Source organism: Xyrauchen texanus, chromosome 9 (assembly GCF_025860055.1).
Source record: "Xyrauchen texanus isolate HMW12.3.18 chromosome 9, RBS_HiC_50CHRs, whole genome shotgun sequence".
In the NCBI taxonomy this organism is placed as follows: domain Eukaryota; kingdom Metazoa; phylum Chordata; class Actinopteri; order Cypriniformes; family Catostomidae; genus Xyrauchen; species Xyrauchen texanus.
Genome location: NC_068284.1, coordinates 45,521,772 through 45,539,089, shown reverse-complemented (window position 1 = coordinate 45,539,089; position 17,318 = coordinate 45,521,772). Strand labels below are relative to the sequence as shown.

General features: G+C 38.5%; 1 protein-coding gene across 1 annotated transcript in view; it reads left to right on the top strand.

The window, feature by feature from the left end:
- LOC127649373 (potassium/sodium hyperpolarization-activated cyclic nucleotide-gated channel 2-like) overlaps positions 1-17,318 on the top strand; it is a 70,449-nt gene that overhangs the window by 19,665 nt on the left and 33,466 nt on the right. The window contains exon 4 of the mRNA XM_052134434.1: positions 16,076-16,294. Within this exon, the coding sequence (XP_051990394.1) occupies positions 16,076-16,294 (219 nt within the window). The remainder of the gene's footprint in view (positions 1-16,075; positions 16,295-17,318) is intronic.

The window sequence follows — 17,318 nt, the reverse complement described above, 5'->3', positions numbered from 1 at the left end:
TCTCAATAATGTCTCAAACTGTGCTCAGATTTGCCAAGATATCAAAGTGGGCAATTAAAACATTTACATTTATGCATTTGGCAGATGCTTTTATCCAAAGCGACTTACAGTGCACTTATTACAGGGACAATCCCCCTGGAGCAACCTGGATTAAGTGCCTTGCTCAAGGACACAATGGTGGTGGCTGTGGGATCGAACCAGCAACCTATATAAAACTATAATATATAATTATATATATAGATCAGTGCTCTATTCTGTTTATGTAAACGTATGCACACTTTAAGTGAACATTATTGTGCAAAACAGCAGTAATTGAACTAAATCCAAAGGCAACTGTAAACGACAGATGTATCCTCAAGTGAAGAACAAGTGTAATGTAATTGCTATACACATCATATTGGACCGCTTTCTATTTAAGTACAAGTGACAGGTTTCTCTTCAAGAACAAAAGTTGCTAAACTTTCTGACAGTCTCTCCTGTCAGAAGCTCATCAAGAACATGAGATGCTGCACTGAACAGTCTCTCACTCTCTGTGCTGGTGCTTGGGCAGATAAATACCTGTGCGCAATCCGCGCAAGCAAAGGAAAGCCGTCTTTGTTTATGCGCCCGTAGTCAAGGGGATTGTCGCTTCTGGAGTAGTTCAGATAAATACGTCTCAAGTTGTGTTGTAGCTGCGCTAGTTGTGACATTTTCCTGTAGAATCTCTTTGACAATGTCGAAGGATCGGCTCAGCAACTTCTGATTACCAGTTATGTGCTTTAGCCCACTACACCAACACCACTCCCAAAAGTCAAGAGATCTCACTTTGAACTCAAACATTTTGGTAACACTTTATAATACTTCCATTAACAAATCATTAACAAACATTATATAATGCTTAACAGATCATTAGTTAATGTATGGTCAAATCTTTTAAAATCTGAGGTATTAAGATAATGATTTGTTATAGTACATTTGAACACTTACAAATGTCATTAAACTTTATCATAAATGAGCTCATGAACATTTTTTTACATTTAAATTTTTCAGAAATTTGTAGTACTTTTTTTACCACTTTAAACACAAATTATGCATACATTTTTAAACACTTGTAAAGGTAAAAAAAAGAGCATGAGCTCATTTATTAATCATTTATGAAAAAGTTTAATGGCATCTGTAAGCATTCAAATGTACGTTAACAAATGATCTGTTAATTATTATATAGCGTTTGTAAAAAAAAAAACATTTTTAGATGTTAAAAGTGCATTTAACTAATGATCCTTTAAGCATAATGTAATGTTTGTTAAATTCATTAATTAACATGAACTATGGAAGCCATAGAGTGCCAATTTAAAAAGAATGAAGAATTACAGTTTCAGTCTATTAACTTAAAAAGTAAAACGTGAATAAATAAACCAATGTGTAAATGTACAAATAAATAGACACATTTAATTGTGTTTAATTCATGTTTAAAAACTGAATTATATTTAACAATACAATTGTGCATTAATAAATTGTGTATTTAATTTATGGTCAATATCAAGGTCAATTTATGTTTAAAATGCAATTTAATGTAACAATAAAATAGCATATTAATAAGTAATTTTTAAATTCACCTTTTAAATTGTATTTTAAACAGCATTTTGCAATTGCTTTTCTTCATTTATTTGCACTAAATTTTAATTTGCACTTTTAACCTACGTATATATTTGTACATATCGGGATATTTTGCAATAAACATAAAATATATTGTTTCTATACTTATAATCTACAACCTAAAATTTTATATATTCCCATTGTTTTTATTCAATTACATCATTTGCAATGCTCATGTGATTGTAGTCAGTGCCCTCATGAAAGACGGTAAGTACACATCCATGTATGTTTGTCTTTATGTTCGATTTTAATATATTTTTTTGCCTCAAAACAAAGTTTGTGAAGTTGTATTTCACCTCAGAGCTGGTTGGTTTGGTTCATGGCTCACAACTCTTTATTTTTATTTTTACAAGTCTATGGAAGAAATTAATGGGGAAAATACAGATGGCTGAAAAAGTGGTATACACAGCCGGTCCCTTATCAGTCTAATTAAGCCTCCGAGAGGGATAAAGTCCGACTGTGGAAGGTGGTGCGAGGAGAGAGAGAGAGATCGTTTACGGTCAGCTGACCGTCATGTGTGTGTGTGTGTTTGTGTCTTTTGTTTAAGTTTATCATTAAAACTATTATTTATATTGTCAAGCCGGTTCTCGCCGCCTCCTTTCCATTCACCTTTTGTGTTCCACATACAAAATAAATTCATATGGGTTTGGAACAACCTGAGGGTGAGTAAATGATGTCAGAAATGCCACTTTTTTAAGTTGTACTATCCCTTTAATGTGAATGATGGAGGTGAACGTTCAGATGAACTGAACATATGAGGCTCATCAGACCAATCAGCGCATCTGATGACCGTTACGTAACATAACCAAAGACAATCAATTGAATAGAGGACCTCTAGAAAACACCTATAAATACATAAAAAGAAACAGATACACAAGCACATATACATACAGTATTATAAATTACAACTGAAAGACCCGTGACATTATATACAGGTCCTTCTCAAAAAATTAGCATATTGTGATAAAGTTCATTATTTTCCATAATGTAATGATAAAAATTAAACTTTCATATATTTTAGATTCATTGCACACCAACTGAAATATTTCAGGTCTTTTATTGTTTTAATACTGATGATTTTGGCATACAGCTCATGAAAACCCAAAATTCCTATCTCAAAAAATTAGCATATCATGAAAAGGGTCTCTAAACGAGCTATTAACCTAATCATCTGAATCAACTAATTAACTCTAAACACCTGCAAAAGATTCCTGAGGCTTTTAAAAACTCCCAGCCTGTTTCATTACTCAAAACCGCAATCATGGGTAAGACTGCCGACCTGACTGCTGTCCAGAAGGACATCACTGACACCCTCAAGCAAGAGGGTAAGACACAGAAAGAAATTTCTGAACAAATAGGCTGTTCCCAGAGTGCTGTATCAAGGCACCTCAGTGGGAAGTCTGTGGGAAGGAAAAAGTGTGGCAAAAACGCTGCACAACGAGAAGAGGTGACCGGACCCTGAGGAAGATTGTGGAGAAGGACCCGATTCCAGACCTTGGGGACCTCGCGGAAGCAGTGGACTGAGTCTGGAGTAGAAACATCCAGAGCCACTGTGCACAGGCACCAGAAACAGCGGCAGAAGCGCCTGACCTGGGCTACAGAGAAGCAGCACTGGACTGTTGCTCAGTGGTCCAAAGTACTTTTTTCGGATGAAAGCAAATTTTGCATGTCATTCGGAAATCAAGGTGCCAGAGTCTGGAGGAAGACTGGGGAGAAGGAAATGCCAAAATGCCTGAAGTCCAGTGTCAAGTACCCGCAGTCAGTGATGGTCTGGGATGCCATGTCAGCTGCTGGTGTTGGTCCACTGTGTTTTATCAAGGGCAGGGTCAATGCAGCTAGCTATCAGGAGATTTTGGAGCACTTCATGCTTCCATCTGCTGAAAAGCTTTATGGAGACGAAGATTTCATTTTTCAGCACGACCTGGCACCTGCTCACAGTACCAAAACCACTGGTAAATGGTTTACTGACCATGGTATTACTGTGCTCAATTGGCCTGCCAACTCTCCTGACCTGAACCCCATAGAGAATCTGTGGGATATTGTGAAGAGAAAGTTGAGAGACGCAAGACCCAACACTCTGGATGAGCTTAAGGCCGCTATCGAAGCATCCTGGGCCTCCATAACACCTCAGCAGTGCCACAGGCTGATTGCCTCCATGCCACGCCACATTGAAGCAGTCATTTCTGCAAAAGGATTCCCGACCAAGTATTGAGTGCATAACTGAACATAATTATTTGAAGGTTGACTTTTTTTGTATTAAAAACACTTCTTTTATTGGTCGGATGAAATATGCTAATTCTCTGAGAAATTTTGGGTTTTCATGAGCTGTATGCCAAAATCATCAGTATTAAAACAATAAAAGACCTGAAATATTTCAGTTGGTGTGCAATGAATCTAAAATATATGAAAGTTTAATTTTTATCATTACATTATGGAAAATAATGAACTTTATCACAATATGCTAATTTTTTGAGAAGGACCTGTACATACACTTTCTTTTATATATATATACACATACATTCAGTATATGCATTCAGCTATACATTCAGTATATCTACAGCATCACATTAAACAAGATTTCATCATTAAACGTCTCTGTAAAATCAATTCAATGTTTTAACACTCTCAGTGCCATAAAAACGCAAAGGGGAGAAATCATGATTGAATTCAACAAAATGACTTGCACCAGGGTAATTTAGATCTTTTCACCTGATTTAACTCTTACGTTCACTAATTTGTTGTTTTAACTGGCGTGATGTTTTGCCCACATATCCAGAGGCAGTCTAAATACATACAAAATGTGCCGAGTAACGTTGTTTTTCCCACCATGTCTGATATTAAAATCAGTGCGACACACTTTGCAAAAGGCGTGGGCATTGTCGACATGGCTTCGAGATATGAAATTAAATCTTAATTTGGATCTTCCATCCAGCTGTTGTTAAATTTACATGTATATTTAGTTTTTTTCGTCTTCTCCCATCTACCAGTGATGCTTGATTCAACTTCTATCGGGAAGACTCGCAGACTTGAGTGACATTTAAGATGACATTTATTTGACGAATATAAAACAGAAAAGTAATCTCTCTCTTTGGCGTAGAAGTTTTACTCAGAACCGTCATATCCTGCTGGAGATAGCAGGCAGGGGTGAGGAGCCTACCCCTATGCAGGACGGGACTCAACCTGGTGATGGTGGGGTGGAGGAGGTTGCCGCGTTAGCACACTGAAACAGCAATGTGATAGATTGTGAGCAGACTTATAAAGCAACGGCTTACATGTGATTAGCTAGGAGTTACCCAGCTAATGGTGCGATGATGTACAGCTGCTAGTCTTCCCGCTAGAACTACACTGCGCTTACATTTCCCGTGTCTACTCCCTGCGTAGATATAAACAGCGCAACTGGGTTGTAGGTTGCCAGGTTGAGGTCACAAATGGGTTGAAATGTCTATGATGCGTCGATTGTGTGAGCAGGATGCGTTTCATACAAGATCTGGCAACTGGACAACCTTGGAATAATATATCGATGCGATTATTCATATAACGAGGTTTGGGCCATACAAATTACAGGGAGTATCCCAGGAGAAATAACTAAACGGGAGCGGGTGTGAAATTCGGGAGACTCCCGGGAAAAACGGGAGTGTTGACAGGTATGGTTTTATCTCACTGGTGTCTCGGACAAGTAAATTATATATTAAATGAATCCCCTTTGTGTTTTCTTTATTGTTAAGACAGAAAGTGACACTCAATCGGGTTTCATCTCAATGGAGTGACTGTCTCAATTCACGTTTTTGTTGTTTTTCTCTTTTTGTCTCATTGAGTTTTTCACTCTGAACCTCAGTTTGTACAGCATCAGCATCTATTGAAGTGTGTGATGAAACTCAGCGTAGGAGTGTGTGTTGTTGCTTAGTGCTAGGCTTTATGGGGTGGGCAAGATGAGACAGGGCGATGGCAATGGTTTGTGTGTGTGTGTGTACATGTAAAGATTTAGAGACATGCCAAAGCAGCTGCGCTCTTTGTACATCCCTCAAACAGACATGAAATGACCTGTTTAGAGAGACACACACACACACACACACACACACACACACACACACACACACACACACACAGATGCACACCGCTCATTATAAAAAAAACAATGGGATATTTCATCCAAAAATGAACTTTTAAGCTAAACAAGGGGCTGTTCAGACGTGTTATTGTGGTAAAAATAAAGCTATCAAAATTTATGGTAAAATACCCACAGCTGTGGCTGCCAGATGTGTACCTTAAAAAATATGGTGACCATGTTTCAGGCTTTACGGTATGTCATTTTGATGCCCGTATATTTTACAGTTCCCTACTGTTTATATTATTTCATGATATAAACTTAATATAGTAAGCTTCTGGAACTATAAAAGTCTGTTTTTCCACTTTAAAATGTTTATCACCGTAGTAACTTCTGGGAACACCTGATTATTTTCACAGTATATGTTAAGGTAACTTCCTGTTAACCAATTAATGTTTTTATTTACTGTAGCATTTCTACAATCTTTTGCCATTAAAATTATGGACATTTTTCACAGCTGGTGTCTTAAAAACCCAGCGCTACTGCGTGAGATGCTGAAAACAAAACGGCAAGATGTGGTGCTACGGTCAAAGACATCCTTCTCGCGCATGTTTACGTTGGACATTTTGTTTTTTAAAACGGCTCTGATGGATGCAAAAACTCTTTCGGCATAAACGTCCCCAAACTCCATTTGGTTTCCATATAGCATGAGAAGAAGATTGTGACAACATTTTTATTTTTTTGGTTTACCATCCCAGCCTCTAGATACTTCATTGTAAATTCAGAAGCATCTTAAATGTGTTAGCTGTCTTGATGATTTTTTTATTTTAAACTATACAAAAATTGTGATTAAGAATAAGATTTTTGCAGTACATCTTTGCTCTAATATCAAAGGTCTTAAATATTATGGCTTATTTCATGTCTTTTTTTATGTACCGTACTTGCTGTATTAGTAACGTACTGTAGTACTCTCTGCTCAGTTTAACATCTTTTACTATATTTAACCCCATTTCACAGATTTTCCTCATTAACTGGCACAGAAAATGCAAGAAAGAAAAAAAGTGCAGATTTGATCTGGATGATCATGATACAGAGGGTTCGTTAGATGATGTTACTCATGACATTAAGGTCACCATCCCTCTAGATATCAGAGAGTGATGAAGAGAGACAAACAACAAGAGATGAGAGTGAGATAGGAAGAGAAGAGAGAGGAATTATGTAAACATGCTGATGAAAGGGACATTTCACGTCCATTGAGCTCTGATCAGAGCGCAAGAACAAATCTGACAAAGAGTGTATAGAATTCTGCTCCCTAGTTCAGTAGTAAGTACACTACCCAGGGAGTTAGCAATTTCTTAGGGGCGGCTGTGGCTCAGGAATTAGCCACACTAATCATATCACTTCAAAAGACACAGATTTATCCACTGGAGTCTTATGGATTACTTTGATGCTGCCTTTATGTGATTTTTGGAGCTTGAAAGTCCTTGCCGCCATTCACTTGCATTATATGGACCAACAGAGCTGAGATATTCTTCTAAAAATCTTCATTGTGTTCTGCTGAAGAAAGAAAGTCACATCTGGGATGGCATGAGGGTGAGTAAATCATGAGAGAAATCCATTTTGGGGTGAACTGTCCCTTTAAGGTTTTTCGTCATCTGTGCGGCTTCTTTTTCAGCGAGGTTTATGATGATAACGGCTATAAATCAAGGCATATCAAGGCAAAAAGTGTAAACAAACTGGAACTGTTTGCGTGTGTTCCTCAGTCCTAACATAAATATATTAGGATAGCATGAGGTAGCACAGTAACTGTAGGGTTTACACATACACCACAGAGGATTCTGGGATAATCACTGAGAAAATAAAAGTGTGAGCCGAATATTTTTATTGGGTGTCATTTCCAATGAAGCTGTAATTGTATACAAATTGTGCATAAAACGTTAGCTATGAAATGAGCTTTCCAAGACAAGAAGACTTTAAAAATGTAGTAAAAAAATTGAAATATCCATCAGCATCATTTCCAGCTCAGAACACAATACAGAATTTGAGATGTGCTTTAAATGGCACTGCAGTGGGAATCTTCATAACTGTCAGAAAATGCCCTCCAAACACCCTCCAGAGACACAGATGCTTTCAATTCTCCTGACGCACATGCCTTCAGTCCTCCGGGAACACAGCGCCATTAAACTGGCCCTAGAGGAATTTCTGAGTGCTCGTATTATGGGTTCGTTCATGGAATCCGTTTTAATCAGGGTCGGCTACACCTTTGTTCCCACATTTTTTGTTATACTATTATTATAATATATATTGTATTATATGGTACCTACTGTATATGCAGCATATAGGTTTATTTTACCAGATATTTTATTATATATATATATATATACTGTATATTATACTAATACTTGGTAAAACCTCCTCATTTTGTAAGTCACTTTGAATAAAAGCATCTGCTAAATGAATACATTTAAATGTAAATATAAATGTTAATATTATATTTAATTGTATTATTTGACCATATATTTTACTTTACTATTTATTTAATTAAGTCAACATGATACAGCATTCACAATCCATTTTATTTCTGTAATGTGACATATTTCCATGTGAGCAGGATATACTGTAATAATAAACAAACAAAACAAATCTTAAATCGATTCTTTTATGTTTACATTTTAATTTTCTTGAGCTCAAATAATAAAGAAGCAGGTTGTCTAAATACAGAGGTGTCTAGTTACAAAGTACAAATACTTTGTTACTGTAGGTAAGTAGATACTTTACTTGAGTATAAAGATTTAGGTTGACTTTCACTTTAACTTATAATACTTTTAATTCTTTTACTCTGAGACCTTTTCATTACTTAAACCAACACCGCTGCAAATAAAACTGCATGCAGTGATAGTGATGTCACATTCACAAACAAATTATTTGAGGTCAATCTTATGATCAATTTGATTATTTTAAATTGGTCAATTCATTTCTAAAGGTGCTATTTGGTTTATTTCACAAATCGATTTGCGAATCGGATTCAAAATCCAACATATACATTTACATTTATGCATTTGGCAGACGCTTTTATCCAAAGCGACTTACAGTGCACTTATTACAGGGACAATCACCCGGAGCAACCTGGAGTTAAGTGCCTTGCTTTAGAGGAGCAGAGACAGCACTTTGGTGTGTATATGGTTAAAAGCTCAGACAAATATTAGGGAACCAAACCATGCAAAGCCTTGTAGTCAGGGCTGGACTGGTAATCTGGTGAACAGGCCATCGGGAGAATCGAGTGGGCCGAATGGGCACGATAAGCTAAAATGAGCCGCCGCGTTCTGTAGAACGGACCACCAAATGGCGCCACGATATAATGAAAAGGACAGCTGAACAGTTGCCATGTAAAATCCTAGGCCGATTTTTCTTCCCAGTACAGTCCTGCATGTAGGTAAGCATAAGAATTTTAAAATCAACACGAAACCTGACAGGGAGCTAGTGTAAGGATTCCAAGATATCACTTGCCTTGGCCCTTGTCAGGATTCTGGCAGCTGAGCACATATGGCAAATTATTGAATATAGATTTTGATACTTTTTGTTTTTTCCAAGTTTCACCTCAATCATATTATTTATAAATGATTTAGTGAGGGGTTTGTGTTTGGTTATTCGGGGAACAGACACGGTCTCTATGAGATATCTAGGTTATTCAGTCTCTATGTGTTGTAGTTTATGTGACCTGTGTGACTTCTCAAATCAGCTAGCAGACGTTCGGATTAACCAGTTTGTCTACTTCCTGACCTGGACCCCAGTTAGTCAAATACTATCACTATTAAGACTATGAGCTAAATTACGAGAGAGGAGAGCGGTCCGTCTCTCTTTAGCAGGTCAGGTCTACCATGAAAAGTCTTCCAATTGTCTATAAATCCTATGCTATTCTCCGGGCACCACTCAGACATCCAGCTGTTCAGTGACACTAATATACTATGAACCTCATAACCACAATGAATAGGGAGAGGGCCAGAGCATATTACAGTGTCTGACATCATTTTTAGAAGTGCACACACCTCTTTAACATTATCTTTAGTGATCTCCGACTGGCAAAGCCGGACATTGTTAGTGCCGACATGAATAACAATAAGCCAGCACTTGTAAATTTGAGCGATGTCAGACACTCGAGCCCGGGAAATGCATTTAACAATGGTGGCTGAAGTCTCTCTTTCCACGTTCCTTACAATAGCATTACCAATTATTAAGGCTCTTTCAACGGGATACTGAGTGGGGAGAATCGACTGGAAACCCTAACAAGAACGGGAGAGTGGTGTCGCTTTGCTGAGCGAGTATGCCGCCGAGATGTCAACCAAACGCCCTGCTGTGGGGGCCCTTCAGTTGGAACCAAAGTGTGTGTGTTGCTCGCTGTACTACCCACATCCGAAACAGTTTCAACCGGCTTCTCTTTCTCACTGACCTCCACTAGCGTTCGGATGCGTGTCTCTAACTCATTTACCATCTCCGTCAGCCTGACTAATACCTTACATTTATCCCATATCCCTTACTGCAGATGGAAGAAGCTATAGTAAACATGTGGCATGCAATCCAGGAAGAAATAACATGAGCGGAGGCCATGACTTACCACAATTATTTGTTGTCGTTATGGTTGTTCTTGAGCTGTGAGGGTTTGGGATCGATGTGGTTCCTGATCAGTAGAAGTTTGCGATTGATGCAATAATCCATGTTATACACAGTGGAGAAAACGAATGCACGCAGTCAAGACGCAAGATGTAGACAAGCGGGAAAATAAAAAAAAGAGAGAAAACGGGTGCTCGCGGTAAAATACACAACAGAAACAGTAGAAAAGTGGAAAGCCCCGAAGCACGTATAAGAATAATAATGCTCTTGCATTCTATTGAAGCTTGAAGAGGTGGTCACTATAAACTGCCATTGTATGACATCACTGATCACAAAATGTTTTCACAATTTCTCACTTTGTGTTAAGAAAAAGAAGAAAGTCATATAGGGTTACAACAACACAGGGGTGAGTAAACCATGATTGAATTGTCATTTTTGGGTGAACTAATCCTTTAAGCATGATAACTGGTTTAATTGTTTAAGTATGAGGAAATATATTAGAAATGTAGTAATGTTGACCTGCAGAACTGCTGTCTCTCAACATGTCAAAGTTCAATTGGGGCAAATGACCTCTTTCTGCCATGCTGAATCAATCAGAAATATAATCCTGATGAGTCCTGCTCTGTAATTTACTCACATCTAAATATATTAATTCTGAATTGCACAGTGGCGTACAGTATCATCATTCCAGGAGGCTTTTCCGGCTGACTGCTGCATTAATTTTAGGAATGAAATAACGGACGTGTCCCAATCTCTGTCAAACGCATAGATGAATGGATCCATGGAAAGATGTTCGATTGTCTCTGCTGAGATTAAAAACATATATTAGACAGCATCTGGTTGCTGTGTGCTTGGGCAGCGGTGCATGTCGTGGCAGTAGAGGACGTGTAGAGTGCTGCATGTTTAGATAAGCTATTGTAAACTGAGTTAGAACAGGCTGGCAGCCACATCTACAGTATTAAATGCAGAATCCAAGAGGCTGATATTCGAAGAGCTTATCGGCCGCAGGGCACACACGTCTGTATGGTAAATAAATGTCTTGCTGTACTGCCTCATGCCCCATCATGACAGACCAGAAGTGAGTGAATGAATGAATAGGAGAGCAATCAAGAAAGCTTTTCGGATCCACATTTTCTGTCGCATCGGTTTTCATAAAGAATGCTTCTCATTCTTGCAATGTATCACGATAGGCCCAGTAAGAAAAGCCACTCTTAGACTGAGTAGAGATACTGTACACATACCAGTGTGTTAGTTCATATCTAAAAATGCCTATAAAAGTGTAACTTAGGAATGGTGTATGGGTCATTCCGTGTTAACTTAACCAGATCCCCGGCTCAAAAATAAGTATATAAATGATGATGCAAGACAAAATATTACATTGCATGAATCAATATTTAATAAGTAATCCATTATTTTGTAGAGGCTTTTTAAAAGGAAAGTTTTCAGCTATGATTTTGGAGCAAAACTACAGGTAAAACAAATATTTTGACCTTTTTAAACTTTTTGAATATTTATTTTTCAGCTGGACCGCATTCACTGAATTAAATGTGTAACGTAGACCAACATTGTAGCATACTGAATATTTATATTAGGTGTCTTTAACTACTATGTACTTAAGCCTTAACCCTTAACCTAACCCTTTTATGTCTGTAAAATCGCTGGTAGTGTACAGAGTAAAATTAAGGCTCCGCCTTTCAAGACGAAACAAAATTTGACGGCACTGCTTGGACATTGTGAATAAAACCACGCCCCATTTTTAAAAATAGACTTTGGAGACGGCTCCTTTTGTTTATGAGACTCTAATATATGCTGGTTGCCGACAGGGAAAAACGGCCGTATCTTGGGAACGCGGACTCCTAAAGTTACTGGGGTTGTGTCGTTGGAAAGGTCTCTCTGAGACCTGTCGAAGACCACCGGCAAACGCAGTCTAGCATGCTGACCGCAGGACCTCCCTCCCGAACCCAGCGCACCGGAAACTGGAGATAGGGTCCCGCGAAGAAATGCCCCTTCCGCCCAACCTCCCTTCCGAACCGGACTGACCACGGACTCCGGGCCGGTCTCGTTTGACGGGGCACGACTGGACCTTTCCGGAGAGCCCAGAGACAGGTGCGTGAGACATGGGGTTCCAGAGACATCGGCCCCGTACCGCCCAGCGGGCCATTATGAATAAAACCACGCCCCATTTTTAAAAATAGACTTTGGAGACAGGCTTGTTTTGTTTATGAGACTCTAACATATAAGATCATATACAGTTTTACTACATGAATGCTGCTCAGATTGCAGTTTGTTGAAGAACGATGACGAAGGGTAATTCTATCAGGCGAGATCTCATGTAAACAATGTGTAATACATCAATATTTCTCAGATTTATCACTTTTATGGACAAAAAGTGCTATTGGATGCTTGTCATGCACAATTGACCCAAGTGTGTTGAACTGGATTCATCTGGTGATCGTGTTTTCATAACAAATGTATGAAGTCCCATTTTGATATCGCATGTTTTCATTTGTTCTCCTGGCACAAATAACTAAATTGCTTTTTCTGGAGCATTGCTATCGTGAAACAGACATCCATAATATAAAGTGGGAATGAAGCATTTATCGTTTCACATACTTTAAAATATAAATACAGTAGGTAGGAAATAGTATATAGTGCACAGTAATCTTTATGCTATTAATGCATTCTGAACATAGCTAATCTATATGCAACTTTACATGTCATTGATGCTATAGAATGTGTTTCCCTCTATCCACAGTTAATATATAAATGTCGCCAAACATAATAGCGTGTGTGTGTCCAGACCTCCAGCAAGAACATTCTACTTCTTCTGTTTTCAAGGCAAAGTGCTCTTGACTCATGTATAATTCAGCTCTGTTCACTCGTGTTTTTACATCGGTCTGCTCTCTCTTCCTTACTTCACCTCTCTCTTTACTTATTTTTCATCTTATCATCCTTACTTTATCAGTGCATTTTCTTCTTCCCTTCTGCTTTCCATCCCAACCCTGAAATCCTCGAGGAAAAAACACTCAAGCTATGTTGGGAATGGAATTACTAGTGCATTGTTTACTGCATACTGTGTAGTACATACTACTGCATAAAGGCCTATTGCCTTCTATGTGGTGTGTTAAATAGGATGTTGTATTCAACTATAAACAGCGTGTGAAGGAGTTCGTTGAGTGGGAAAAGTGGGACTTCAACTCAAAAGGTGGATCTTTAATTAGACAAAACTCAAGATAGCTTTTTCAGCAGTCGCTTTCACACAAACACATCTTCATGTGTGTCTCTCTCTCTGGATGTCTCTGGCATTGTTCCTTCTTATATCCCCAGTGCTTACTGCAATCAGAAACAGGTGTTAGACATTACAGTGCTCCGGTGTCAGCACCCTTACCACTTTCTCTCTCTTCGACCACGACCCCGCCACCACACAGTGTAATGCCACATCGTTGTCACATGATCTCGCTATATTACATGTCTAATGCAGCAAGTAATGTCCAGGTATCATCTCAGTTGATAATACGATTATAAATACAGTTATTTTGCATGTTTAAATCCACTTTTGTGTAAAAATGACAACACCTTTGGCAGTTTAGGATGAAAACATAGTTTGTTACGGTTCATTCGTCCCTCTAGAAATGGACGTTGTCCATTGCTTTGAGGCATGCAGTATTCCACGCCAATGTAGAAGGTCATCCAGGTATTCTGCATAAAAACATGTGCAAACTGTGCATAGTGCACACACTTTGTATAGCAAAAATAGTATGAGATCCAGACATACCCTTAGAAAGCATCTCAGATGCACAAAACATCTCAAAATTCAGATTTTAACCTCTTAAACTCTATGGACCTGCCAGCGTGGCCAAATGGGGGCGCTATATCATGATTAAAGATTACGCTTTAAACGTTAAAGTCTCCATATACATAAGTCATGCAGATGAGGTATCATTTGAAAGCTTAGAATCTGACCTTTTCAATCTGAATCACTTCTGCATTTAGTTTACTTAAAATAACTAAATATGGTCTCAAAACCTTTGCCAAGAAAATTAGCGCCTCCCATAGGTAATGGATAGAAATATTTAAATAATAAATATAAGTCCTTCACATAGTACCTAATTGTACAATTTATATATCAAATGAAAGCACAGTTAATTTTGTTGCACTAATACCACAGTTTGAAAAAATTTCAAAAGAATCACAAGGTGAAATAGGATTTCTGTAAGTCATCAAATACAAATGTCTCATTTATGCACCGTTTACTGCTGCTGTAAGCGGAAAAAAATTATATCTGCTTTTATCATAGGCAGTTTAAAAAAAAAAAAATGTGCTATTTCTTACTTGTCTGTGAGCTTGCTTGTGTGAGTAATCTAATGTTAGATTTATATGTCCAGAACAAAATATGCCATCCAGCAGGAAGGGCATGTGTGGAGCGGAGGGGGGGTGGGCCGGGTCGGAATATCGCACGCCCGGTCCCCAATCGGCCTGATGAGGTGCGCGAGGGATAAAGGCGGCCGGTGACGATGGTTCCGTCGTGTGTGTGTTTGTTTGTTTATGCTTTTGGTTTAAGTTTGCATTAAATTATGATTTATGTTGACAAGCCTGTTCTCGCCTCCTCCTTGCCCATCCTTTAACAGTGTTAGAGCATGTTAAACAAATAATCAGAAAATTATGTTTTCGAAGGGTATGATCTCATCTTTCTAATGACACTTAGATTGAGCTTCTAGTCCACTCAGAGGCCGAGCTATTCAATGAAATATTGAGGGTGGTGCATGAACTGAAAATTAGACTGAATGTCTATGGATGAGCACATCTGTGAGGGCTAAAATGCGTTAGAGCGCCACCTACATTTCAGATCTGTATATTGTGATGGAATGTGATGGAGAAAAAAAGTGTTTTTGTGCTTGCTGCCATCTAGTGGAATGAAATTACACTTTTCAAAGTGAAGTAGAGTGAACAGAACCAGAATTACATGTGATCATTAGATTATAAACACACAATGTTATTTATGAATAAGAAGACACTGAACCCCAAGTTGCTCCCAATGGCAGGCTAGCGCCTTGCATGGCAGCTCTGCCACCATTGGTGTGTGTGTGTGTGTGTGTGTGTGTGTGTGTGTATGTGTGTGTGAATGGGACACAGTGTAAAGTGCTTTGGTAGCCTATCACTGTGAAAAATTGCACCAGTGTATTGTAAAAATTCTATAAGCAGTAGATATATATAAGGGGATCAGTCCAGTCATACATTTTGAGACATTTGGAGTCACGACAGGGTGCCATGGTTTCAGTTTTCTCTTTTCATCTCATGAGTTCAAGCAGTTCGGCAGAGGACAGCAACACTAATTAATCTTGCCTTGGGAATTAGCCGGATGTCAGCACAAGTCAGACTGCAGACGCATTTTTAAAAAGGGCACATTTAATGGCTTTTTGTTTGAGACTGTTGGCCGACCCTCACCACACGCTGATCCGTGTCATCCCTGGAGATGTCTGACAGACCGCCGTACAGCAGCTTAAACTCACTTCTGTACAAGAATATAGAAAGCTGCAGAGTAAAGTTGGGACATTTCAGTCATAATGTGAATTGCATACAGACTATGAAACGTGTAACTAATACACCAATCAACCAAGATAATAAAAGTTACTATAAAATATTGCAAGACTCATTTATAGCTGCTCTTTTTACAATTTTTGGAGGAATAAACCTAAGAATGATCAACTCTCAAAAAATTGGTCCCGGGTATTATAATTAAATGACATATTGTTTATGTTGTTTGCTTGTCTTTTGCTCTCTCTGCAGAATGACACGTGGAGTGAGTTGTACTCGTTTGCAGTGTTTAAAGCAATGAGTCACATGTTGTGCATTGGTTACGGTCGTCAGGCTCCAGAGAGTCTCTCTGATATCTGGTTGACCATGCTCAGTATGATTGTGGGTGCCACCTGCTACGCCGTCTTCATCGGACACGCTACGGCCCTCATCCAATCACTGGACTCCTCACGACGTCAGTACCAGGAAAAGGTAAGAGCCAAGTTCAGCCAAATCTGTAGAAATCATTTATTTATGTAGATTGTTTTTCCACTTTTACTTCACTACATTTTGAAAACATTTACTTTAATACATTTAACCAAGACCCTTTAACTAATGTGTGACTTCAAACTACAGAAAACAGCATGGCTGTACATGTAAGCCACTTGAATAATGGCTGATAACTATCAAAAATGTGTTTTTTCATAAACTCTGACAATGCAAGAAAACCACGTTAACAAAAGACTGTTTTTGGCTTCAGTTTGTAAACAGTCATGCGCACAACATTGCGCACATTGGATAAGTTGGGACGAACGCTCGTAAAGGTGTTTATGATTTTGGTTTTGCTAGCACCATTCTGTACCTGTTAAACCTAACCCAAAATATTTGATTAAGACTATCCAATTCAAAAATAATAGTAGCAGTAGAGTCTTTTTATTTACACAGTACTCACAAAGAGCCTATTGATTCACCTTATGATGCCACTCCTTAATCCAACTATTGTTACAGCTTGTATGGCTAATGTTAGCACAGCTGTTATGGTTTGTCTGCTGCTCTTGCAATGTGCCAGCAACTTTTCGAAATCTTGTTGCTCTGATTGGATAATAACTGCTAATGCAATAGATATGTGTTTGCTTTTTTATGGTTAAAATATGCAAATGTCACTCTGTTTTGAAAGCATCACCACAACAGTTAAACTTGTAGGGTCAAAATGAACATTTTGCCACACGTGTGTACACTACATTTTCACTCTTATGTGCAGCACTATGCGATACATCATACGTGCAAAGTCAGTGGGCATGGGCGTGAAGTTTGGCTATTTTGGTGCAAACAAGCGCTAAGTCTAGGCACAAATGGGTTGGTGAAATCGCACGTGCAAAGTGCTAATGGCCTGGGTCAAATTCCGAGGTTCTTCTCCGGTTATTGCACCGTCTGCGTCCTGTTATATATTCCATTTCATGTCAAGCAATGTCGATATAAAATGAAGACAGCCCATTCATAAGAATTTGGTTTTGTA